Raw genomic sequence first — 25,920 nt, 5'->3', positions numbered from 1 at the left:
TTTTGCTGCACTTGACAATTCCAATACTTCTGTGACGCCATTATGGAATTCGCAGCTCTGTAGACCAATAGCCTCCGCCGCAGACTACGTTTATCTATAAGGAAATTTTTTTCAGCTAGAAAAGGGGTTTACGTGGTAGTTTTACCACACTTTTCAATCAATTCTTATGTGTGTTTTTCACGACCCGATCTGAAGTTTACGCTGGAGCCCGCTATTTTCACCGCACTTTTCTATAAGTTCTCATATCTCTTTTTCACGACAAGATCTGGAAAGTACGGAACCCTTTCCTCTGATAACTTACGCTTGAGCCCGGTATGTTTACCCATATTTTCAATCAATTCTCATATCTCTTTTTCACGACATGTAAAGTTTACTGAACCTTTTCCTCTGATAGCTTACGCGGGAGCCAGGAATTTTTACCGCAATTTTCAATAAATGCTCATGTCTCTTTTTCACGACACGATAAAGTCCTCTGATTGCTTACGCGGGAGCCCGGTATTTTTATCGCAATTGTCAATCAATTCTCATATCTCATTTTCACGACACGATAAAGTTTTCTGAACCTTTTCCTCTGATATCTGACGCGGGAGCCCGGAATTTTACCGCAGTTTTCAATCAATACTCATATCTCTTTTTCCCGACACGATCTGAAGTGTACTGAACCCTGTCCTCTGATAACTTACGTGGGAGAGTGAATTTCAGCTTGTATTGTTTGACAGCACTTAAGGCAGCGTAACCCATCACGTTGCTTTCAGATAAGTCACGGCGTGCAGCTCTGCGGTAGAGCGCCGAGCTTCAGGTTGCGGTGAGAGCCGTCATGGCGTCGTTCGTGCCGTCGTCCACGTTCCCGATGCTTGCATGCTTGTTTGCCCTGGTGGTTCTGTCCCTAGCGAGCGACGGCTGCCACATCGAGGGATTTCAAGACACGGATCCCATCGACCCTGATGCTTGCCGGAATGTTGTAAGTATCCAAGCGAAGGATTTTTGAAGCCCAGGTGTGTAAATGAGTGAGTTAATAGTGCTTGTACGGCATAGTGCCCATATGGCGACCGTTTCAGCAGCAGTTTCAATGGAAGTAAGAGAATATATATTCTTTTACGTAAAAAGGGCTTGTTGCCAGAAGATGCACTTGTAGCATTCCGTTGCGTGCGTTTGATTGCAGAATTGTCTGCAACACCGCTGTTCGTACTTATGCATCGGGTAAATTTACATAATATCGTTTATAGCGATATAACTACTACACTACTCTATAGGGTAAATCGACCACCTCTGAGCCCACCATTTGTTCGAAAGTTTTGCAGCTGATGTTTTGAGATATGGCCAGTTTGGATAAACTAGTCATGGGTAGATACGTGGGGACCATTGTGCGAAAGGTACAGACCATTTATAATTCCCTCTGAGGGGCCAGAACTAGGCCGGCAGTTGCATCAATAGTAGTATTCAATTTTTACTATGAGGAATGTTGAAAACTACCAGCCTTGTCCGGGGCTTGTGTTACCGTATACTGAATTATCTACTACTTTCTCAATCTCACTACTGGCCATTACTGCATTATCATTTTCTCGCTTTTCTCCTTGGCTGTCATTGCAGTCGGAAATCATCAGGGACAAAGGGTACCCCGTGGAAGAGCACTTGGTAGTCACCGAAGACGGCTTTGTTCTCAACGTCCAGCGCATACCAGACGGCCACAAATCTACTAAAAAGGGTCCCAAGCAAGCCGTTTTTCTACAGCATGGACTGCTGAGCTCAGCATCAGACTGGGTCATTAACTTCCCTCCTCAAAGCCTGGGTAAGAACTCATGGTTCATTTTGTGTTTGAATACAGCTGGCGTAATCAATGTTTGCGGAGTCGGTTGATGTTCGCAATACGCCAAGAAGAATGATAAGCAGTCTCAACAAAAGTGAACAGACTGGGAGTAAACATTAACTGCATCATTCCAACGGAAATTTAACGCATTCCATTGATGTAGGCATGGCTGAGGGAGAGCCTAGGTGAAAAACGAACTTGCCTTCGCCCTCGAATCTTCGCTAGTCCAACCAGTAGCATGTAATTTGGGCTTCCCAATTCGTGATGACCCGACCTCGCCCTTTTCTTCAAAATGTAGTGAGAAGCCTATATAGAAACAAAATTACATCTAGGCCAGGGCTTTGAACTAAGGCTTTTTAACTTTAGCAAGATTTTTGTACTATTTCGCTGCTAGTTTGCAATACCACGGTAACTTCGATAGCATTCCTTCTATACAAGTCGAGCACTGCTGAAGCGTGTGAATAGGCAGGCGCAGCTAATGACGTCTAAGTCCATGCTGTTAGCTGAGGGGCAGTTTGCTTGAGCTATTCCAAGTTCCTTCGGTTCTTCCGGCGGGTTCCCAATTCGTACTAAAATTTGTTGTGGTGTCTTTGACAGAATTTTAGTTGACCGTAGGTCGTAAAGTAATCGCTGCTTACAAGCTTATGTGACTGCAGACGGTGTATCTAAATTATTGCAGAATATGCCTCATTGTCAGGGCTGGGATCTTTTAAAGGAGCCATGAAGAGAAAATGCAACTTTGGTTCATTCAAAAGGTTACCTCGTTAAAATCACACTGACACCACTTCTAACGTAAACTTCGCTCAAATAAGCTGTATAATTAAAAAAAAGGGAAAGGCCATGCGACCCACTCGCTCATTTCCCGCAACAGAACCTATGATGTTATACCAGCCAGCTCCCTGATTGGCGGAGGCCGGAAAAAGCAAACGCAAATTAGAGATTATAAGCTTGCCGAACGGGATATTCGCGCTTAAATTTAGGCCACGTTCGTTTTAAAGCAGTAAGAATGGTGGGACCGACAGTGGAAGTTACGAAAGCACACGTAAACATAGAAGTACCGATGCGTACTGCTGCTGGTACTGCGCGAACTATGCTTGGTTTAGCTGCACAGGACTGAGGGGCTTTGGGGTAATTTTAGACGACACTTGCCGATTGACGCAACCAACGCTGTCTTACGTGACCATATTCGTCGAGCGAGCACTCTGTTTTACGAAACAATTATTTTCTCCCTGAACAAAAACAAGCCAGGTTCAAAACAAACCAGATGCAGAAAACGGCTTGCCACGGTATGGTGGGGCCACCTAGGTTCACTAATGGTAAACAAGGCTTTCCAATCGGCTACAGAGTGGTTGGTTCCTGTGATGTAATTGCAGGCAACGAAAAGACACGATTTAGCGGGAAAATCAAAATTTTAACGTAAATTGAATAATTTTCAGTGAATAAAACCGTTTGTGTCCGGGATAAGCGCTGGGGACACTACCAAACACGAAATCGTTCGAATAAAACAAACTTGAATTTTGTCTTCATGGCTCCTTCAAGGTTCCTGAGTTCTAAGCACAGATCCGGTACCGCGATCAAAACAGGCCGCCCTTTTCTTTTCTCATGTGACAGGCGCCATTTCGTCTAGTATTCTTGTTGCACATGTTCAGTTGCAGAAAAGAGGCAACAGAAGTAGCCCCAGGCATAAAGATAACAATCACCGAATCGAAGAATCCGGCGGAGTGCAGACACCGAGCTTGATAAGCTTCGTAGCATACCGTGGAGCGCTGACAAGAACGGTTGATTACCTTGGTGATGAAGGATTACGGTCAGAGTTCGTTTGATGAGAACTATTTCAAAATTCTGGAGTCCCCAAGTCGTCATTTCTGTTTACATTAATGTAGTAACTCCGAGACTTTTGTTCGGTAGCACAGAATAATTGGAGCAATTCTTTACAGCATACATCTTGGCCGATGCTGGGTATGACGTCTGGCTTGGGAATGTCCGTGGCAACACATATTCCAGCCATGTAAAGTACACCAGAAAGGACAAAGAATTTTGGGACTTCAGGCAAGTTCCGCATTCTTGTTATATTTCACCAACTTCACAAAATTTTGCCATCCAGCTAACAGCATCAGGAATATGGTGACATTTAAGCTTTATTATTACAGCGGACGAAATAATTTACCACTTTTACAATAAGTTATGCTGCTTTTAAGACTACAAACAGATCTGAGGTTCAGATTTGACGCCCTACAAAAGCATGGTCCAGATTTTAGAGCATAGGCCTTCGTCTTGTAACAGGCCTAAATGGGATGATGACGATGATGAAATTCCACAAAGATAATTTCTTTATCAGGAGTAAGTTCGTGCTGGGAATAGCTTCAAGTTGAGCTGTTCATAGTCACCCCTGCTTGAGACCCACAGATTCACGGGATCCTTTTGCCCGCTGGCATATTGGAAAGTACACTGCTAACAAATTTAATCATTCCTCCCCGGTTTTTATCCGTCCCCAATGGGTGGCGTTTGAACCGCTTGTGAACCCGCGAAATCGACACAGTCATAATTCATGATAACAAAACATAGCACTAACAAAACATTAGCGACAAATCGTTGAATTTGTTTATTCACTCCACCTGCGGCAGCTTCGACCAAATGATTGCCTACGACTTGACAGCGATGATCGACTACGTTCTGAACACGACTCAACAGACCAAGCTGTACTACGTGGGGCACTCTCAAGGAACGCTAATACTCTTTGGACTGCTCTCTGACAAACCCGAGTACAACAAGAAGGTGAGAAAAGACGCTAGCCGTGCAAGTCCGATTTTTAAGACTTGGACGGAAAATAAAAATGCTGTTGTAGTATTATTCTCTTTCCTATTGAAGTACCTAATTATCACAGTCTGGAATCTCTAACGAAAGCTACAACATAAATGTCGTACAGGGTGCATGATCAAATAAGCAAGAATATTTAATAGCAGAGAAATATTGTTACGTAGGAAATGTTAAACTAAAGGTATATTCAAAAGCCGTAATTACAAGAGAGCGCCAATGCTGACCAAGGCATAAGCACCGTCTACGTCTTGTAATGATTCCTCCGCAAACGTACCCACGTGCCCTGCGTGTTATTCTTCTTGGCTAAAACACAGCGCATGTCCACAAGGGTGTGTTCAGTGTCCGCCTTTCATCTGTGCTAAAGACACTCAGTAACATAACCCCCCGCGCTAACGTAACCCCCTCTGTGATAATTAGCAGCCTCTTGGGCGTTCTCTAAATTATGGCGATTGCGATGAAACTATGCAAAAACAGAACACCCATATCCATTTATAGATCTTTTATGATGATTTCGAAAACGCACAAAACATTACAATGGGCAACCTCCCAGCGGCAAGCGCGCCCTTTTAATGACCCTGTATTGGTGAAATGGAGTGGCCGGGAGCAGTTCCGCTTCCAACCTCTCCTCTCAATAAACCAGTTAAACCACCACCACAACATATTCTTCGCGCTTCTGGCGTCTGTCGCGAAACTCGTGGAGAGCCGAAGACGACAAAGGCAGGACTTGGGGGCAGGGGCAGAAGAGATTGTTGAGGAACAGAATAAAAGGATGGTTCCCAAGTGAACAGCCTCGGATCATTACAATGGCGTACTCGACAGGATTCCAGAGACGGACACTATGTGGATTACTCTGCATGCCACGCGGAACTCACGAGGCGAGTTTTACTTCTCGTCATGCCATGTCGCTGACGAAGTGCCGTACGACTTCCCGAGTGTATCACAACACCACAACTGTGTGACTGGGTTGCTAAGAAGTCCAGCCAGACAACCGAGGACCTGGCTACCCAGTCTTCTCTCAAGCTCACGGTGAAGCTGTCGGAGTTCCAGGAATACTTGATGGAGCCAACCATGACGGCGTCAGGGAACACGAAGACGACACCGTGCGTTAACGTTACCACCATGGACCCAGGCCTTCTTATGATTCTGCAAAAGCCACATTGGCAGGCAGAGAGGCAACCACAGCTCACGGAGACCCTCATCGCTATGGTCTAAGCTCAACAAAGACAGCGGATAGAAATGGTGAAGCCGGATCCGTTTGACGGAGATAGTTCAAGTCCTGAGGATTAGATTGGTTTCTATGAATATGCATCCGAGAAGAACTCCTGGCACAGAGCTATCGACCAAGTGGAAAACATGCGGTGGCTCTGGACGGGACTTTCAAAAAAGTGGTATGAGCTGCACTTCTCCACGCACGCGTCCGACAGCTGGGACAGCTGGAAGGCAAGCTTTCTCGCAGCCTTCAAAGAATACCCTGTGGAAAGGCGGGACCATGCAATTCTCTATGAATACCGATCGGGCAAACCCTTGGAGTATATTACGAGTAAAGGAGCCTACTCCAAATGGCTGATTCTAATCTCCCAGAGTCTTCATCTGGGCCAATGATTATACACCGGTTGCGTAAGGATCTTTAGAAGAAGGTGCAGCATAAGCCCCCAAAGACAATAGAAGAACTTTTGGAGTGTTTTTAAGGCTTGTGCATATATGCTCCTCGGCGAATTCAGGCCACGCGAAGTTTCAATTTCGAAACCGGGCAAGCGTGACAGAGGTCTGGAACTTCCGAATTGTCGTCGGGTACACAAAGAAATTCGTACCGAGGACATGGTGCCATAAAACTTGCGTCCGCCTGGAGTGACAATATAACCTCGGATGATTCCCGTCAAGTCGAAGTACATAGTGGCGCTGACGCAACCCAGAAAAAAAAACTAATAAATTAGGGTGATCAGTCCCACCCGACGACAAAAATTGAGACTGTTTACTTCACCACATTAAATCTTCTTTTGATTACTTGGGGAGTTAACGGCACCGATATCACAACTCTAGTCTATAGTGGTGCATCCGTATCCGTTATAAACAAGGCACTCGTGTCTGAAAAAGTTATTTTTAAAGGGAGACGAGTACAAATACAGGGCTTTGATGGAAGGAGACAAGTTTATGATGAGTGGATACAAGCCAAGGTGACGTAAGAAGGTAGTTCAAAGCAGAGAGATCGATGCCTTAGTTGTGAATGGTTGGGAATACCAATTTCTACTCCCAAGACTTGATATGAAAAGGCTTACAATAAAGCTATACTGGAATGATAATGTGCGCGTTGACGGGGGGGCCTGCGGCTCCCTGAGCACAACAGACTGACTTGTTCGATGTGAGGGCGACGTTCGCCTCAAGTTTCCAGAGCTTGTTTGCGTCGGTACTTACCCGCCAGCTACAACAAAATTCTCTTTCTTTCAAGCTTCCTGGTGTAACGCCCATTAGACGAAAGCCTTACAATATGCCCCGTGAAAGAAGGCTTTGGCTAAAGAAAGGATTTCAGAACATGCTGGAAGCTGAAATAATACGACTTCGACATGGTAAAAAGAGCACTAGACGGGGACACAAGAAAAGACAGTGACCCGGGACGAGCGCTCGTCCCGTGTCACTGTCTTTTTATGTGTCCCCGTCTAGTGCGCTTTTTACCATGTCGAAGTCGTATCACCAACTAGCCCAAATGTCTGCGTTGAACTGAAATAATACGCCCGTCAGTCTCCAACTTTGCTTCCCCCATTATATTAGCGTGGAAAGAAGGTGGCTCATTGCATTTTTGCAAAGATTACAGGATTATATACCAACAAACTGACCTTTTCCTATTGCCGATGCCACGAATCCACAACAGCATTGAAGAGACGGGAGGCTGCCACGCCTTCTCACGCATAGACTTGTGCAAGAGATTTTGGAAGATTCCTCTCGAGGAGGAGTACAAACAGTGCACCTCTTTTGTCCCACCCTTCGACGTGTACGAATACAACTGACTACCTTTCGGGTGGAAGAACAGCCAAGCCTGGTTTCAGAAGATGATGAATGGTGTGTTGAAACCATTTCTGGGCCTATTTTGCAATGTTTATGTTAATGACATTATAGTGTACTCCAACGATGATACCCCACATGCGGGACATTTGACCGCTGTCTTGACCGCCATGAGTGCAGGCAAGCTGAAGGTCGATTTAAAAAAAAGTGAGTTCTTTAAACCGAAAATCACATTTCTCGGGCGCGTTCTGGATAGATTCACTGGAAGCACGAAAGAGGAGTCCGTAGAACGGGTACGGAGTATGAAAGGACCTGAAAACATACACGCACTGCGAGTTTTTCTCGGTCAGACAGGACACTTTGGGAGCTTTATTGCGTGTTTCGCTGGTCGTGCCAAGCCACTAACAAGCCTGCTTCATAAGGGTACGGCTTTTTAGTGGAGAGAAAAGTGCGAAAAAGCGTACCACGACTTAGTGTGAGCCATTTATTCTGACCCCGTGCTCACGCTGCCAGACTTCACACTTTCTTTTGAGCTCACCACGGATGCTTCTCACTATGGTGCAGGTGCCGTTTTATACAAACGAGCACATTCGGCTACAAGCGATCGAAAACTACACGTGGTTGGATACTGCTCGTATACGTTCAACAAGCCTGAAGCGAACTACTCTACAACAGAGAAAGAGGCTCTGGCTGCTGTGCTAGCGGTGAGGTACTTTCGATCGTACCTTGAGGGCAAGAAGTTTAAGCTTTTTACTGACCACCAGGCCCTTACATATCTCCTGCATGACCGTCAAGCTAAAGGACCAGTATCTCGTAGGATCGGCGAATTGCAGCAGTTCGATTTCAACGTATTGCACCGATCCGGGCAGTTGCTTTCAGATGCTGATGCGCTTTCCCGTCTTCCTATTGACTTAACCTGTAAGACTGGTGAAGAAGTAAATGCACTGATTGCTCGGAGGTTGTGGAAGGAAGAGAATAAGTACACTGTGTAGATTGACTGTTTCACGTTCTACCTACACTGGTCAGAAAAATTCTGGAGCTCTACCACGACATTCCAGAGTCAGGAGGTCACGACGGCTTCTGGCGAACCTATTACAAGATCAGGAAGAGGTTCACGCCGCCACAAATGAAAAGATCTGTGAGCGCATACGTCCGCTCTTGTCACTCATGCCAAATCGACAAGGCCAAATACAAACAGAAAATGGATGCTATGACTTTGTCGGCCTATTCAAAAATACCATTTGAGGCAGTACATGTCGATTTTGTGGACCTCAAAAAGAAGGGTGAAGGGGTAAGAAGGAAACAGTCTTTCTTATTGTGTATCGATGAATGTTCAAGGAGAGTGGCTGCCAAACCAGGAAAGGAGGACGCAAATACTGTAATAGCGCCTTTGAAGAGAGATGTTTAATGGTGTAAAAAACGTTGTGTCTGTCAATGAACCTGCTTTTAGGAGCCGAGCAATGACACGCTGGCGGATAGCAGAGGCATCACACTAAAGTTTGCAGCCCCATATCACCCGGTGGCTAATGGTCTTGCAGAACGGGCTATAAGAGATGTTAAACAGTACATCCACTTCTACCCTATCTTTCCCGGAAGTTGGAAGTGGTGTCTGGAGGCGGCGGTCACGCATCACAACCGGTCGCACAGAAGTGCGCTTGAGTGCAGCCCTCAGTACGCAGCCTTTGGTAAGCCATCACACCTACCCGCTGACGAGATCCTTGGTCTGACGACAAGGCTTAAACTTCAAGAAACTAAAAGGACAGTTGAGGGTGAAATGAAGTATAGGGAGACAATGAAACGTTTCTTCGACAGGCGTCACAACACGACTGTTCCAGATATTTCTCCAGGCGATTTGGTCTTGGTGCGAAAAGGATGTGCCAACGTAAAAACCACACCTATCGGGCCCTTCGAAGTCATAAATACAGCATTTACCAATGGTGTTTTGAAAACCAAGTGGTACATGACGGGTAACGGGACTATGGAAGTCGCGGCCATCAGCAACGTGGTTCCCGACACACAGAGGGAGGACGAAAACAGGGCCCCGGAGAGTGTGGAGAGCCGAAGACGACGAAGGCAGGACTAGGGGGCAGGGGAAGAAGAGAAGGTTGACGAGCAAAATAAAAGGATTGGTCCCAAGTGAACAGCCTCGGACCATTACAAAACTCATGGGGCGAGAGCGGTCAGACACGGAAGTCTTATCGCTAGAGTCGGGCCCCAAACCAGTCACTATTAAAATACTGCCCTTTGTTTTGAGAAATGCTATAAAAGCATCTATGACAGCGTAATTTCGCAGAAGCTGGGGTGGACGCAGAATACTCATTTGAAACTTCAATACTTTTTCATTTCTATAAGCGTCTAGTTATGTGTCCTTAGCTCACTGTCACCGAATTAAAAACAGGCGAAACACGCAGAAGATCTTTCGAGGCACCAAGACTACGGTCTAGTTTTCTGTAGAGGAAATAAATTTCTTATTTTATTGCTTGGTCTTCCCTTCAGGCCCTTGTAAGTTAAAACAGATCTCAGTTCGTAATTTACAGCTTAATATCTACATGTTTAGAGACAAGGAGCACACCATCCGAACTGACACAGGATTATTGCAGACGAGCTCTCTTACTTCGGCCCTGTTCTGTAAAAAAACTGTTGTGTGCAAACATTAAACTACTTTTATCAACGTCGAAGCGAGGTTCGAGTAACAAATTGATAAGCGCTGGTGTCGTTTCACTTTCTCGTCCCTGTGATTTGATTGATTGTAGGGTTTAACGCGCCGACGCAACGCAGGCGATGAGGCGTGCCGTAGTGGATGGCTCCGGATTAATTTTGACCAACTGGGGATCTTTAACGTGCGCCGAAATCTCGAACACACGGGCATTTTTGCTTTTCGCCTCCATCAGAAAAACGGCCGCCGTGGCCGGGAATCGAGCCCGCGACCTTGTGCTCAGCAGCGCAACACCTTAGCCACTGAGCTACCGCGGCGGGTTCTCGTCCCTGTGTCCGTTTGCGCTTAAGTTTCACTCATAAATTGATTATTTTATGCCTTTCGTCAGCCTACAAAACGTGCAGTCAGCCCTGAAGGCAGCCCTGCTCAAGGGCCTTGAGGGCTGCCTTGAGAACCCTCAAGGCCCTCAAGGCAGCCCTCAAAGCATTTGCAAAAAAAAAAAGAAATTGTCGCAGTTTGCACTAGTTGTGCAAGGCTTGAGAAAGAGCAGAGCTGGCGGCCCCTCTTCGTCGTAGACCCGGCTGTTGCACCTCACATGGATTTCCGGACTTGTCGCTGAAAGTATCCCATGGCTTTCATGCTGGCCGTTATGGTTTTAAAAAGATTTCGGACTTTTACATCCCTCCCTACGTGGACCGCATTTGCACGAGCTATACACGAGCATAACACGCGCCAAATCGCTTCGTGACCTGTGCTCCCTACTTTAGGCGCGAACGCGTGTGAACTGGCGAGAAGAACAGGACACGAAATATCACGCCGCGAACGCTGGGTGGAGTGTTCTCAAAGGTCGAACTGGCCGACGCCCTGAAGGTTCTAACGAGGCGCACGTGCGCTAGTTCTTTTTTGGTATTTTTTTATGCCACCTGTATACGGTTGAACTAAAACCTGAAATAGCCCTGCTATTGGAAAGCACCGATTGAAATTTCGAAGCTGGTAATGTGCATTTCTTGTGACGGCCCGGGTTTTTGCTAATGGAAGATGTTGTTTCACGCATTGTGCTGACGTCTCAAAAAGTTATCACCGATCGTAATCAACACTTACAGTTCGCCTCGCTTTACTGCATGTTGCAGTTACCGCCGTTTCTTGAAGGCGTCAACAGGGCATGTAAGTTCTCCCGTGACCCTGTATTTACTGCTCAAGGTATCCTATGGGAATACCCCTGTGAAGGACGTCAAAATTCATTAATGGGAATTATTGCTTACGCTGTCTGATTCATTGTCACGTGCATACCAAGTTGCAGCTCTTTTTCAATTCGTAATTTTTTGGTGCAACAGCTGTCAATCCTGTGTGTCTTCCACGTTCAGTAACACCGTCACCCAAAAGCTGGAATAGCAGCCACAGAGGGGTAATAGGCAGAGAGGGGTGGTCTTGTCAATTCGCAACTGATCGCCGTTCCAAGCGCGCAATAAATGACAGTGCTCAAATAAGCGGAGCTCAATGTGATGCGCCGCTAGGCGACGTCCTCTGATATCTGCGCATGCAAGAGGCCAGGGAGTTGCAGCATGTAGCCTGTGTAAATACGAAGAAAGGTAACCATGGAGCGTGAAATTCGCACGGTTATATTCTACAGCCAGTTCTCCCTGCCCCAGCCTAACGCGATAAATCAAAGGTCCTACAGGTTACATCCTAACATGCATGAAGCAAACGTTGTACGTCGCATTCTTTTTCTATACTTAATGTTAAATATACGGCTAACCTTTTCTTGTACCAATAATTTGCAATTGCCTATTTGATTCCACCAAGCAGCAGTGGACATTATAGCTTGGAGATTAGTAACGATTTTATAAAAATTACTTTATGTATAGTATAATAAAAGTTACAACATAAGTAACTTACGTGTAATTTTTGGTAAACGGTTTGGTTTGTTCTTCATTGATATCTATGTTTTCAATATTTATTGTTTAACTAATTGACTAGAACGTCACAATAAAAAACGGACAGCAAACAGTGAGAAATGTCAGTTATGTCTCAGTTTTGAGCTTGACGCATTTATTTAGTTGATGGGTGTAATTTATAGAGCATTAAGATATTTCAAGATATTGGAGCTTTTAAGGATTTCTTACCTGCAAAAGTAACGTTTCTAATAAATTTTACGTTATAAGTGCCAACAATGTTCTGTTTTAGATCCAGCTTTTTTCTGCTCTTGGACCTGTCACCAACGTGACTTACATGAAGTCACCAGTCCGTCTTCTTGCTCCGATCGCAAAAGATGTACAGGTGCGTTCCTTGACTATCCTTGTTTTTATTACTTGGTTTTGAAGTTTTTGCAAGTATTTTACCTTTCCAAGTTTTCTGAAAAATTTTCAGATCTAGAGTAGCCTGGTTTGTTTTTGGAAAGGTTCGACATTTTTTTTTCTCATGTTCCTAAGGATTTACTTGAACCTGGATATACTGCTCGAACGACTGCTCGAACGATTCGCTCATAATCCTTGGCGCAGATTTCCACTTGGGCAGGTATCCCCCTATTCGAGCGAATAATTTTCAGATACCGCTGAATACAATCAGGGTCAAGAAAACAGCAATAAGTGGATGACTGATGCGTGATGTGTTCGTGCAGATCCTGTTCGATATGTTCGGCGAGTACGACTTCCTGCCGAACAACTGGTTCATTAGCTTCCTGGCGGACACAATGTGCAAGTACCATGTCTCCCGGATGCTTTGCGAGGACGTCATCTTCCTCATCGACGGCCCGGACACACACGAACTGAACATGGTACTGTTTGCGTTACGAGACGCGAAAAGGCGCTCTATCGATATCTTAAAGGACAAATAAGTGCACTGGAGTTTGGAGGAGAGGGAGGGGAGTGCACATGTCCGGGCGGTGGGAGACAGCTTCACCATTCTGGGTCTTCAATCGATGCTGAAATGAAGTTTAGTTCCATCTTTGAGATCATTGCATGCATTAGCACAATGAAGGTTCGTTTTGTTTAAAAATTTTGTGACATTTTTCGTCATTCCGTGTTTTTTTTTTCATATTTTCAAGCACATTAGTTTTTTTTTCTTTTTCACGTGCACCGGGTACAGTTATTCCTCCTCCTCTCACCCTTTCACTTGGATTCTGCGGTCACCCATGAATAAATAGTCTATGCCTTGTTCGCTGCGTCATAATAATATAATTTTGCACTGCTGCTTCAGACAAGTCTTTTGGATCCCTAGAAACGCTCTTGGGCATTTGTCGTAATATTGTGACGAGAAGCGAACAAACTAATGATGGTTTGTCTCTTTGGTAATCGCTGCATAAGGTCCCCCTGCTCTGCCCGTTTAACCACCGGTGTTCGAGAAAGGTTACGTTGACAACGCACGATTCGGCACCCAACAAAGCTACTAAGCCCGGCCTAAGACATAACGCTGTGAGAAAACAGCATTTATTGAGAGACCTTGAATGAGGAGTCGTATAACTGCGCATGTAGGCTACCCTGGCTATTACAAAAATAAAGACCGGCTGCACGTGACGCATCGCCTTGCCAAGGCGAGGTCATAATTACGTAGTCCTTGATTTCTGAAAACGGACTTTGAACTATTCCTGCGGGAGCCGTCACTGCACCTATTCTAGTGAAGCCACTCTTTTCCTGAAAACGTTGCGCACTGTCAAAAGTGCTACGTAAAGCCCGCGCATTTTAGCGTTTTTAAAAGAGCATTGTTCTTGCGGTAGAAACATACTAGCATCGACTACAAAGTCAGTTTCCTTTCTTTTTTTAATGTATGTTTTTTTTTATCTTCTACAAGCTTTGTTCTCCCAGTAGCTTATTTGCAAACAAATAACAAATGCGCCATTATGACGCACTTATTAAATATTGCTGAACATTCGTGTCTGAGCGATGAACATTTTGCTTTTATACATTTTTCAGCTGTGTAGTGGATTTAAGAAGCTTCATACTTGCTCAGCTCATGACGACAGGGAATGGGTTTAGGGTAAAGCTGACGAAACGTCATGCATTTCTTTTTTGCAGACAAGACTGCCCGTGTTTGTCAGCCATACTCCTGCGGGAACATCGGTCAAGAACATGATTCACTTTGCACAGGTGACGTGCCAAACACTGGCATGCTACGTCATTTTTATAATAACCTGTATAAACACTTTCGGCTTGACCAATCTAAGTGATGTTAGCGGCATTAGTTCATGCTCGCATTACGATGTATGCGTGAACGCCCGAGGCGTGCGTATGTGTCTATGGGTGCTTCATCTTGCAAACCAGTGATTTGTTAGGTACATTTAGGTACAGTTACGAAGTGTCCGACTGGAAAGTTAGCTTTGGACTGAATAGGAACATTTATCTACCGACTGTTCTCTCCGTCACGGGCTTCTTGCTGCCTAGTTTGGCCCCATGCCGCGCCTTATACCCGCCTTAAAGGAGCCATGAAGAGAAAATGCAAGTTGGTTTTATTCGAAAGATTTCGTGTTTTATAGTGCCCCCAGCGCTTGTCCGGATACAAACGGTGCTTTATTCACTGAGAAATTAAACAACTTAGGTTAAAATTTCGATTTTCCCGCTCAATCGTGCGTTTTCGTGGCCCCAAGTGACATCACTGGAACCGACCGCTCTGCAGCCTAGAGTACCTTCATTCACGCATCCGCCGTACAGGGTAGAGACATGTATACGCTGGCGCCGCGATTTTCGGTTGCTCGCTCGCCGCCGAAGCAAGTCATTGTGTCAAAACCGCGCTAAAATTATCGCCGCAACGCGGTTTACTGAAGAAGTTTGAATCATATTGTCTGTTTCGCGTTGCTATGTCTCGTGGGAAACGAAAAGAATAACGCGTTGAGCCCGTTGGCCCAATTGCAGCGGCACGGGACCGTTCAAAGGTTGTCTCCACCCTATACAGCGGTGTTGGTTTGTTCCCGCGTTTCTTTACGTTCCGTAACCTAGATGGCGCCACCATACCGTGGCAAGCGTTTGGTTTGTTTTTGCCCGCATTTAAACCTGGCTTGTTTTTGTTCTAGGAGAAAATATTCGTTCCCTGAAACAGTGCTCGCTCGACAAATGGGGTCACGTAAGACACCGTTGCTTGCGTCAATCGTCCAGTGTCGTCTGAGACAACCCCAAGCCCCGTAGTGCTGTGCAGCAAAACACCAAGCATGCTGTGCGCAGTACGAACTGCAGAACGCATCAGTACTTCTATGTTTACATGTGCTTTCGTAGCTTCCACTGTTTGTCCCATCATTCTTATTGCTTTGTAAAGAATGTGCCCTACATTTAAGCGCAAATCGCTCGTTCGTCTCGTTTGTAAGTTCTACCTAATTTGCGTCTGCTTCTGCCAGCCTCCGCCAATCGCAGAGCTTAGCTCATGTGACGACATAGGTTCTGTTGCGGGAAATGAGCTGGTGGGTCCCATGACCATTCCCGTTTTTCCTAATTATGTAGCTTATTTGAGCGAAGTTTACGTTAAAAGTGGTGTCAGTATGATTCTAACGAGGCAATCTTTTGAATGAACCAAACTTGTGGTTTCTCTTCATGGCTCCTTTAAGGCGTTAGAAAATTGATAGTGCGTAGCTCTTCACAAATGTTGTTCAGAACATCTGCGCTTGCGTTGCTTCGGAGAATACGAAAAGTATTTATTGATAGTTACGTCCAATCTCTTGCGGGATCTTGGAACAAAAGTCTGTGGTTAAGCCAAACTATGCCCCTTAGGCCAGCTCGCCCTGTGTGGAGAATTACCCGCGTGGCAACGCCAAAGCAAGCGCACTGGGCCATGTTTCTACACTGCAGGCTAAAATTAGTCATTTCTGAATCCGCCACCTAATACACTGGTTAGCTTTACGTGACATGAGGCCAAGCGGTCAAAATATTGTTACTCGTACCAGAATGATGTTTGATCTCATCAATGACACATTTGGACTGACCTTATACATCGCCGATACGAGCCGATTATCAAATTCCGCGTGTTACGGTATAAAACGCCAATGGGAAACACGTGCTTGCGATGTATCCGGAAACTGCACAACGTTTTAAATGGTCAAAACTTCCGTATGGCATAAAAATTATCTGGCGTTCAATTCATGTTTCAGTTCTGCATACAGAAACAACAATTACCTGGATTTATTACTTATACTTACCAAGCATTTTTGTGAATTGCGCGGTTTTCCTTTCCTTAAACGTCTGCCAAGTCCTACCGGCTGTGTGCATTACCTCCATAACTTGTATATGGAGCTACCGTTACAGACCGCTTTTACACACATGCTGTGAGCGGCTAGGAAAAATGTGCTTAACTTACCCGGTAGTTTGCTATTTCACAAATAATTTCAAAATAACTTTTTAAGAACAACTGCTTAGAAGTGCTCAAGACGTAATGCAGCTAGGCCTACATGTGAACAAGTTCTGTTGAAGGCTGCGCCGAAGAAAAATATTGATTGAAGTTATCAGATCGGTAACATATGTTTTTATGGCAAAAAATCCAACACGATGTTCCTAGTGGAGCCCGTTGAATGATATTGGAGGATACAACTCCTTCACTTACTAAAGTTTGAATCCGGTGTGGTTGGTTCATGTTGCTGGAACAGTGCTGGAACAGGATGAAAGGATGAGGGAAAAGATAAACACGGGCGTTTTCCTCGTCGTTTCGTCTTGTTCTTAGCACTGTTTTAAATGCGAATGCATTTCTTAGTCGGGGGTTGTCGTGCTCCGTCGGCGTGCGCCTGCATTCCTCCAGCGCGAGCGCACGTGAGCGCGCGCCTCGTAGTTCTGCCTTCGTCGTCGTCGTCGTCGTCTCGGCGCGGCAGACCCGCGCCGCTAGTCTTTTTAAATGCGAATGCATTTCTTAGCGGGTGGTAGCTCGGGCGGGAGTAGCGGAGGGCAAGGAAAGAGGAGGAGCGTGTTCGGGCGTGTGAGGGCGCTCGCATCGCGGAGCTCGGGCGGAGTAGCGGAGAGTGAGTGGAGAGGAGGAGCGCGCTCGGGCGTGTGAGGGCGCTCGCATCGCGGAGCTCGGCGGGAGAGAGGGCTCGCGCGCGGGGCGGGCGTGTTGCGCGGGTCTCTTTCTCCTCTCCGCGTACCCTCTCTCCGCTCGCTGCGCTCGGAAAATGTATATAAATGCACTGGAGCGCACGCCTCTCTCCGTTACTGCTTGCCGCAGCGCACACATCGGTGCACCCAATGCATTCGCATTTCCGCACGATCCCCTTCGGGGAGGTGGGGGGAGTTTTTTTTCATGTAGCATTCACCATCTGACTGCGCCAATGTTCAATTTCTCCAGCCCGCGTCATCGGCGATTTTTCTAAGAGCCGTCTTGTCAGCACTCGTATTTCACCAGCGAGTCATGCGTTAAAACGCACCGCGCTGTATTCAGCGCTTAAAGGCTTAAAGTTTAAAACTTTGTTTCTCTTGAATAGCAAAACAGCAACGTTATCCAGAAACGAAGAACGAGCTTCATTTCCCCATGCGCAACACATTGCTCTAACGGAATGCAGAATACATAAAAAATACTAGGTGAAATTTGTGTAACGATAATCTTTTTAGTGACCAGCATATAAACCGAATACATAAACAAATAGTTGGTGCAACCGACCTAATTTAAAACATCCTAGTGACAAGCATATTTTGTGCTAGTCGCGGTCATTATACGCCCACAGATAAAGGTACATGCAGCAAGTTTGCCTGATGCATTGGACGCAGCAGGCCACGTTGATAATCTCAGCTTCTGGGGTGTTCATTGAGACCTGTTAGAGTATACGTGTGTACCCTTATTTCTCGCATTCGTGCGGGTACGTTCTCTTTCTCCAAACAGTTGGTCCGAGAGAAGCGCTTCCAGAAATACGACTATGGCCGTGCAAAGAACATCGAAGTTTACGGACAGGTAGGCTACCTCATTGACCCTTGATCGTAAATTTGGTGTGTTGAACAGGAAAACCTTACCGCAACATACAATACGCGTTCACACCAATTATATTTTTCGAATATGAAAAGGCATTGTGAACAGTTTAATTGGACAGCAAAAGATTTGGAAGGTGGCAAGTATGCAAGAGTGTGCGTATATACCGATGGAAAGTGTAAGTAAAATCACACTATCTCTATTGTCACTAGCACAGCCAGAAAGCCTTTTCTGTGTTTGGTTTCCTTGTTTGTTGCTGTGAGTATTTATTCCCGATTCCGCAGTATATAGTGAGTGCTCAGCATTAATATACTGAGCGTTAGCTCTCCGCCGTTATTAGGAGGAATGTTAGAGGGATGCAGGACTTCTGTTATAAAGAGCACTATTTTGGTATCGAACCTTCTTCTTTTACCACGTAAAACTTATACTACAATTTTAACGAAGTTAACGTATTCAGACAAGTAAACTGCAAAGTAAGTGGTGTTTTTAATTTTCACCTATCGCCTGTAGCGCAACAATAACATTTCTTGTGGAATTTTCAAACAGGTAGTTATTGTCACTAGCACGACTACAAAGGTTTAGTTTCACGAAAAGCTTATGAACGACGTATGCATTGGCAAGGTTGAAAATAAATTACGCTAACATTATTATAAAATGTGATTATATTCAACGCCATTAGGACGTAGTTAACATATTCCCGCGCACACAGTGCAAACACCATTCTCGTGAGCACGTCGTACATACCCACTTTAGGTGAATTGTCCCAGAACTACGCAAATACATCGTCTTTGTCTTGCGACGCGTACGACACATACCCATTTAAGGAAGTGCAAGTGCTGCCCGTAGTATCTTCATTGAGGGCAGCTGCAGAGGAAAATAACAGATTTAATAATGTATTTCTAAACAGACAGAATACCGTTTCTCGTAAAAAATGGTGAGACAGCTAGTAAAAGCGTAATATCGCAGTTAAAACATACATTTATCCAGCCACTAGTCGTCTGTTTAGGTAATTTAGGTTACTTTAGGTTCACGTTGCTGTACAATCACCAGCAGAAGGGTGAGATGCTTGTAGTCACATTGGAACATATGGAGTTCATTCATTCAGTAATGTTCTCCTGTAGTTGTATGCTTACGATTGAGGAAGATAAAATGTATCATTATTGCTGCGTCCCCTAGTAAGCAGTGAAATATTAGAAAAATAAAGGTGTTTAATATGTTCAGAAGCTTCCTTAATACCTCACGGTAGTTACCCAGGGTCTTCGTCTCGTTCATCAAGGAGAGAATAACAACAAAACACACTTCATTTGTGACCCTGAAATAACGAGAGAGGGAGAATAATGCTTCCCTTTTTGATATGTTCTTTCAGGAAACCCCTCCCGAGTACAACGTTTCCCGGGTGACGGCCCCTGTTGGTCTATTCTGGAGCCAGAATGACTGGTTCGCAGACCCGAAAGATGTTAGCCAACTCAGCGAAAGACTGCCGACCCTCACGCTTAACTACAAGGTGTGTCCTTGTTACTAGCTCGATTCATTTTCTATGTTTCCAGGCGGACATCCCATTGAACATTGCGTCTTGTATTGATTGAGACGTACGCCCCGGGCGTGTGCAGCACTGTATTTCTGTCGTTACTACTCTGAAATGTGCTTATAATACCGAAAAGCAAAAAACGTAATCCTCAATTGACACGTCCACATTGTTTATGGCGTATTAACAACTACTTGGAGGTTCGCACGTGTGCAGTGTCCATATTTTATCTTAATGTTCCTTACCGCAATAAAACTAGAGAACGTTACTGGTCTCTTGCTAGTAAGTGTGTCATTTGTTGCAAGAGGGAGTGGCACGAATGCAGACGTACAGGTTTTTAGGTTGAGAATTAAACCTTCCAAATTAGTCTTTCGCCTGCCGTTTTCAGTACTAAAAATGTTTGCGTATAAGAGGCTTTCCTGGCCTCACACTTATGTTGCTTACACAAACGTGAAAGAAAAAAAATAGCATCACTTCACGTGGTGAGTGCCAGTGCTAGCGCTCGTGTAGGATGAGCACAGTCCAGTTATGCTTGGTTTAATATACGAGCACAGTTTTCACACCCGCGCAAGGATCTATTTGAGGGGGGGGGGGGTGGAGAGGGGGTGCGGCTGAATTGTTACGGTAATTCCCCGTGTTTCAGCGTGAACACATCGCAATGTTACACATACCCCTTTGGCGTTAAAAGCCATCCTATCTACGAAGCCAATTTCACGGGGTGAAACCACAAGCTATTGTTTATTCTTTATTGTTCAAACGCAATACATGAGGAGGTCCCGAAGCTACAAGAACTGTCCGGGGGACCTCCCATGATAAAAATATCAAACACAGTTACATAGGAAAAGCAGTGAATATTAGACATTAGTGATTAAAGTAACCTGATTAATACGAAAAAAACTCCTCATAGACAAATTAGTTTGGAGAGTGTACAAAAGTAATACATCGCATGAAAGTTCGAACAATACAATCAACACACCAAGAGCGTAATTCAGTGGGTAACTGTCAACTCAAAACTGGCGAAACAAGCTGCGTACAAAGAAGTATAATAAAGTAATGACGAATCACTCACGAACTAAGAAATCATATTAGATTTGAGGACTCCTGGGAAGTTATCAATCCGTCTGTAATAAGAGTGTATAATGAAATATTGCTTCACCCTTCGACTGAACTGTGCTGGCGTGCGAGCGGATTTTAGATGGCTAGGGAGGCGATTCCATATTGACATACGCATTAAGTAAGCCGTAAATCGACCATGGTTTGTTTCGGCTTTTGGTAGTAAAACCTTGTTATTTCTGGAAAACCACGTGTTTATAGAGCATAGTAGAGCAGTGGCTGTTAGGCTATTAATAAAGATTTCCTGGGCCCGAGCACGGTAGGTCACCCTGGTTAAATTTTGCTGAAAAAAAATATATATGAGGCAAAATATTTAAGGTGGGAAAAATTGGTTTCGCGTGAGCCGCCTAATAACTGTAACGCTTGGTTCCGGTGGGCTTGCTGACTCGGTATTCTTTCGCTAAGAAGGTGAGCCGCTTTGAGCATGTACAGACGTTGCCTAGCAACCAAGGCGCGCGCTTCTCTTTGTTGGACTCGGAATTCTTACGCTCCGCTCGGCTTCGCCTATAAGACTGGTTTTTCGCTGGCGAAACATCTAACGCGCTCGGTCTACGATACACGCGTGGAAGATAAAATATCATTTACTCATGCTGTCAACCTAGTATCTCCGGGTAAATCCGGACAACATATAGAGGAGGCGTTAAATGAAAAAGCGCACACGCACGTACAGTACAAGATGGACGATGCAAACGGTGTCGCTTTTTGGAAAATTAGTAGCATTTATACGACCCTACGTCTCAACATGGAGGGAATAAATTTTATTAAACTGAATGTGTCTTCGGTGTGAGAAGTTCCCGGTCGTTGGTTAGCCCAGCGACAACCGAGGTGCTCCTTGCAATCTGAGGGTCTGTAACTCCCAGTCGGGGGATGCCAGTGCTACACTCCACTGCTTAGCCATGGTGATTCGGGGTTGATAATTTTGGAGTCACGTCCTCCTTATGTGGGATAAGGTGGCTAGGGCTGTACAGAGAATTCTGTTCGGTGATGGAGCTCGTACTGGGTGGGGGAGGTGCAGAAGGGTTGTGCTTGAGAAAATTAAGCACCGCAAGATTAAGTCATTTTTCTAGATTCAGATTCAGAAACCAGGTGAAAATTTCTCAGCTGTCTCAGCTGTCATGCACCAAGATTAAAAAAAACAGCAATGGCGTTACTCGAACCAAATGTAGCGCATAATGTTTCCAGTAAAGTGGAGTAGCGGCCAATAATTTTCTCCATAATGATAATTAGATACTTAATTTTAATTAATTATCGAACTCGAGAAGTACTGCCATAATCATTGAAGTGTCAATGAGACACTTATAGGTACCTATGAGAGGACTGAAACAGCGGTATTTTAGGCGACGAGACCCGCCGCGGTGGCTGAAAGGCGGAGGCGTGCTGCTGAGCACGCGGACGCGGGTTGGATTGCTGTCCGCGGCGACCACTTTTCTGATGGAGGCGAAAATTAAAAATGCCCGTGTGTCAGACATTTCGGCGGACATTGAAGATCCCCAGGTGGTCAAAATTAATCCGGAGCCCTCCACTACGGCGCGCCTCATCGCCTGGGTAGCGTCGGCACGTTAAACCCCACAATCATTTTCAGCGAGGAACTAATTGCGCACCAATTTATTGTGACTGATTAAAAACCCTGTGAAATACTACAAATACCCCGTCACGGGACTCCCGCGGGCATCGTAAAGCAATGGCCTCGAACAGGCTGCGTGTGAGTGAGCCAGGATGAAATAAAGAAAAGAAAGAAAGAAGAAATCGCGACCGAGTTTGTGCCTTATCTCTCACACGCACCCCGCGAAACTTGCTGTTGCTGCTCCTTCAATGCATTCCCTTATCAAGGTGATGCCCTGTCTTTTCGGACGAGTGACCGGAAAAGTGGTTCCTGCGAGGGCACTCGATTATGATATGCGCGCAAGAGCGCCGTCATGTGGTATTTTTTATGCTTCCCAAGTATTCTTTATAAGTCAGTATGAGTGAGTACGCAGTTACTATTCCTCTCCGTAGTACCGCACCGCAGTTAGATTCCTCTCGTGGGTACATATAAGTGTCTCATTGACACTTCACTGATTATGGCAGTATTTCTCGGGTTGCCTAATTAATCATAACTAACTATTAAATATCACGAAGGAAAAAAATTACAGGCCGCTACTGCGCTGTAGTCGAAACATTACGCGCTAGGTTTTGTTCGAGTAACGCCGTCGCTCTTTTTTATCATCTTGGTGAGTGATAGCTAACACACCCTGTATAACCTTGGATTCGACCTGCACTCAATCAGCTGCACCTGAAATCTTAGTCTCTAAGCGTAGAGGTGCGCAGTGAATCGTGGTGGCAGCGTCGCTTTACTGAACGTCAGCAAGGGCCCTCTAAAGTGCCACCGAGAGGGTCAGCCCGCATTTCACCGAAGCCGATCATTTTAAGAGGGCAGCTGTCTATGGCTAGAATCCGGATGATAATTGTCTACGACAACAGAATGATGTAGACAATAATCTCGAATGAGCGTAGTGCTCAAATGCCCGGGATCATAAATCGTTTTACCACACCTTCAGCTTATGAAAAAAAAAAAATCAGAAAAACTAGCAACCGCCCCAGGGCCTTCACAATTTCATATAAGACGGCTTATACCGTACTTACCCGATTCTAACGCGCACTTTTTTTCCGAAAAAATAGGTCGAAAAATCGCATGCGCGTTAGAATCGGATACGAAACCGAAACCGAAACAGCGGAAATTTCGTCCCACCCATCGCCATCGCCATGTCAAGATGGCGCTAAAGCTTTTATCAACGATATAGTGCCTATAGCAACGATTTTAAGTGCGAATGCACTTCTTAAGCGAGCCTGAAGCGTCCGCCGCCGTCCGCATACCGCCGCCGTCCGCATAGCAACAGCTGCGGGTGCGCGCGCTCCTCGTCTTCCTTGGCAACGGGGGGAGATGGGCGCGCGCTGCCTGGCCGCTGACATGGCACATACCCACGTGGGGGATTGGCCAGGAATCTCCTCGTCTTCCTTGGCAACGGGGGGAGATGGGCGCGCGCTGCCAGGCCGCTGACATGGCACATACCCACGTGGGGGATTGGCCAAAGGAGTACTGACACGAAATTTCAAAGCTGAGATCCGCTCTAGCAATCAAGTACAACGACAACACAAATAGGTGTCTGTGCATGGCACATACCCACGTGGGGGATTGGCCAGGAATCGGGTATGAGAAGGGCTAATGCACCCGCTTAAAGGAGTACTGACACGAAATTTCAAAGCTGAGATCCGCTCTAGCAATCAGGTACAACGACAACACAAATAGGTGTCTGTGAATAAATGCATCTTTCTTTCTTTGTAGTTGTGTGTGTGTGTGTGTGATCTCTCTTTCGCGAACATTACAGTTGTGTGCGTGTGTGTAATCTCTCGACTACTCATTAAGATCACGATATCCACCGTAATCGCGCAATCAACAACCGTGCATTCGCACTTACACACTCTCCCCCTCGGGAAAGTGCGAGGGAATTTTTTTTCGGACGCAGGAAGCTTAGGCCCTAGGCTTTTCTGTCGGCGTTCACACAAATCGTCAAATCGTTCCACTGCGCGCTTGATAACAGCAATGGCAGCAGCGGCTCTCACGCGTTCAAATCGAGCGGTCGGCTGAAGGGGGTGCCTCTGGAGAAGCTCGCGGGATGGGCGTGCGAGGCGTGGGCCACGATCCCATCGACCATGGTTGAACGTTAGTTCAGAAGTGTGGCATCGCGAACGTGCTTGACGGCACCAAGGACGAGATGTTGTGGTCAGCGGAGAGCGACGAGGAGTGAGATGAGTGAGATTACTTCGGGAAATAAATCGCCCGTTTCTCTCGCATTCGTTTTTCTTGCTCACACAGTTCCGTGCGCGTTACAATCGGAGGTGCAAGTTTTTTCGGTTTTTTGTCAGGAAAATCAGGTGTGCGTTAGAATCGGGGTCGCGTTAGAATCGGGTAATTACGGTATATCCCCTGAAAACAGTCTTCCGAGCAATGCATTTCAATTTATACGTGAAGCCGACTTTAGGGGATCGGTGTATCATTGGTCTTTGTAAGCTCGCTTTCCCTCATTATGTGTTGCACAGTGAAGCATGACCATCTGTTGGGGCTAGTATGATTACAGCAAACGGGTCTAACTCTGGTGTTATTGAAAGTATCCTGAAACAAATTATATAAGAGTTAGCCGCTAAGACGACTCTACCATTACTTTGAGTTTTGCTTACGTATCGTACTTAGTTCACATTTAAGTTGCAAGTCTTACACTTACAGGATTACTGCCTACAGTCCATACAAGGTCTTCTACGGGGAAAGTGTGGCTACAGAAATGGCTTTTACGTTTGTTTAACCAGAACTCTGTAGAAAAAATTATATGAATATTAGCCACAAAGACCAATTATGACAATTAGCCGCAAATACACAGCCGCATTCCCCGCAAAGACCAATTTGACAATTAGCCGCAAAGACAGCTGCATTGGTCATCCTTCTTCACAGAGTGAAAGTGCGCTGAATTTTTTTGAAGATCTAAGGAAACCATAATGCCAATGTGAGTACCGGTTTACGTCTTGTGAAACAATCCGGCAGCAGAAAATCTGGAACTTGTGCCTGTTGTCTGCGCTACGTTTTAATCCGCTTTTATAAATTGCCACTGTTGGTCCACTCCTCAGCAATTTTTTCCTGGCAACGTGCGCTCAGTTTCCAAACACATCCTTTGTTTTCCTGCACTGCTTTTGCTTTGCAGGTGCCGGACCCCATGTTCAGTCACATAGACTTCACCTTCGGAGTTCACGCGAAGGACCTTGTCTACAACGCCATGATGAAGCTCATGGCTGGTCACGGCGCTGAAAGAACCCATAGGTTGACAAGGCTCGGATCCTACTTGCGTTACAAGATATGAACGTTGATTTTGTGTATGAGAAATAAAGTTTGGCACGCGCAGTTTTCTCAATAGTATTTTGTTTATTAGTTATTTTTTAGTTCACGAGATCGGGGGAGTGCTCTAACATGGTCGACCAGAGAGTTGAGTTCCAGTGGCTAAGACACGTCCTGCTTCTCCGATCGTCTCTGCCTGTGAACGCTCCGGTTTTCAGCAACGGGTCTGCGGCTGTGGATACGTGAGGTTGCGGAACACACTAGGTGGACTGCTAACAATG

At 45.6% G+C, this 25,920-nt stretch overlaps 1 protein-coding gene across 1 annotated transcript in view; it reads left to right on the top strand.

Moving 5' to 3' along the window:
* The window catches only part of LOC144145945 (gastric triacylglycerol lipase-like), a 42,883-nt gene extending 17,163 nt beyond the window's left edge, over positions 1 to 25,720 (top strand). The window contains exons 2-11 of the mRNA XM_077677814.1: positions 756 to 961; positions 1,591 to 1,789; positions 3,745 to 3,856; positions 4,432 to 4,582; positions 12,462 to 12,554; positions 12,895 to 13,050; positions 14,288 to 14,359; positions 18,057 to 18,125; positions 19,507 to 19,644; positions 25,509 to 25,720. Of these exons, the coding sequence (XP_077533940.1) occupies positions 818 to 961; positions 1,591 to 1,789; positions 3,745 to 3,856; positions 4,432 to 4,582; positions 12,462 to 12,554; positions 12,895 to 13,050; positions 14,288 to 14,359; positions 18,057 to 18,125; positions 19,507 to 19,644; positions 25,509 to 25,664 (1,290 nt within the window). The 5' untranslated portion in view covers positions 756 to 817 and the 3' untranslated portion in view covers positions 25,665 to 25,720. The remainder of the gene's footprint in view (positions 1 to 755; positions 962 to 1,590; positions 1,790 to 3,744; positions 3,857 to 4,431; positions 4,583 to 12,461; positions 12,555 to 12,894; positions 13,051 to 14,287; positions 14,360 to 18,056; positions 18,126 to 19,506; positions 19,645 to 25,508) is intronic.
* The last annotated feature ends 200 nt before the right edge of the window (positions 25,721 to 25,920 follow it).

The sequence above is a fragment of the Haemaphysalis longicornis genome, unplaced genomic scaffold, assembly GCF_048455015.1.
Source record: "Haemaphysalis longicornis isolate Haplotype H1 unplaced genomic scaffold, Haemaphysalis longicornis Haplotype H1 scaffold_7, whole genome shotgun sequence".
NCBI lineage: Eukaryota > Metazoa > Arthropoda > Arachnida > Ixodida > Ixodidae > Haemaphysalis > Haemaphysalis longicornis.
This window is presented reverse-complemented; position numbering and strand designations above follow the sequence as displayed.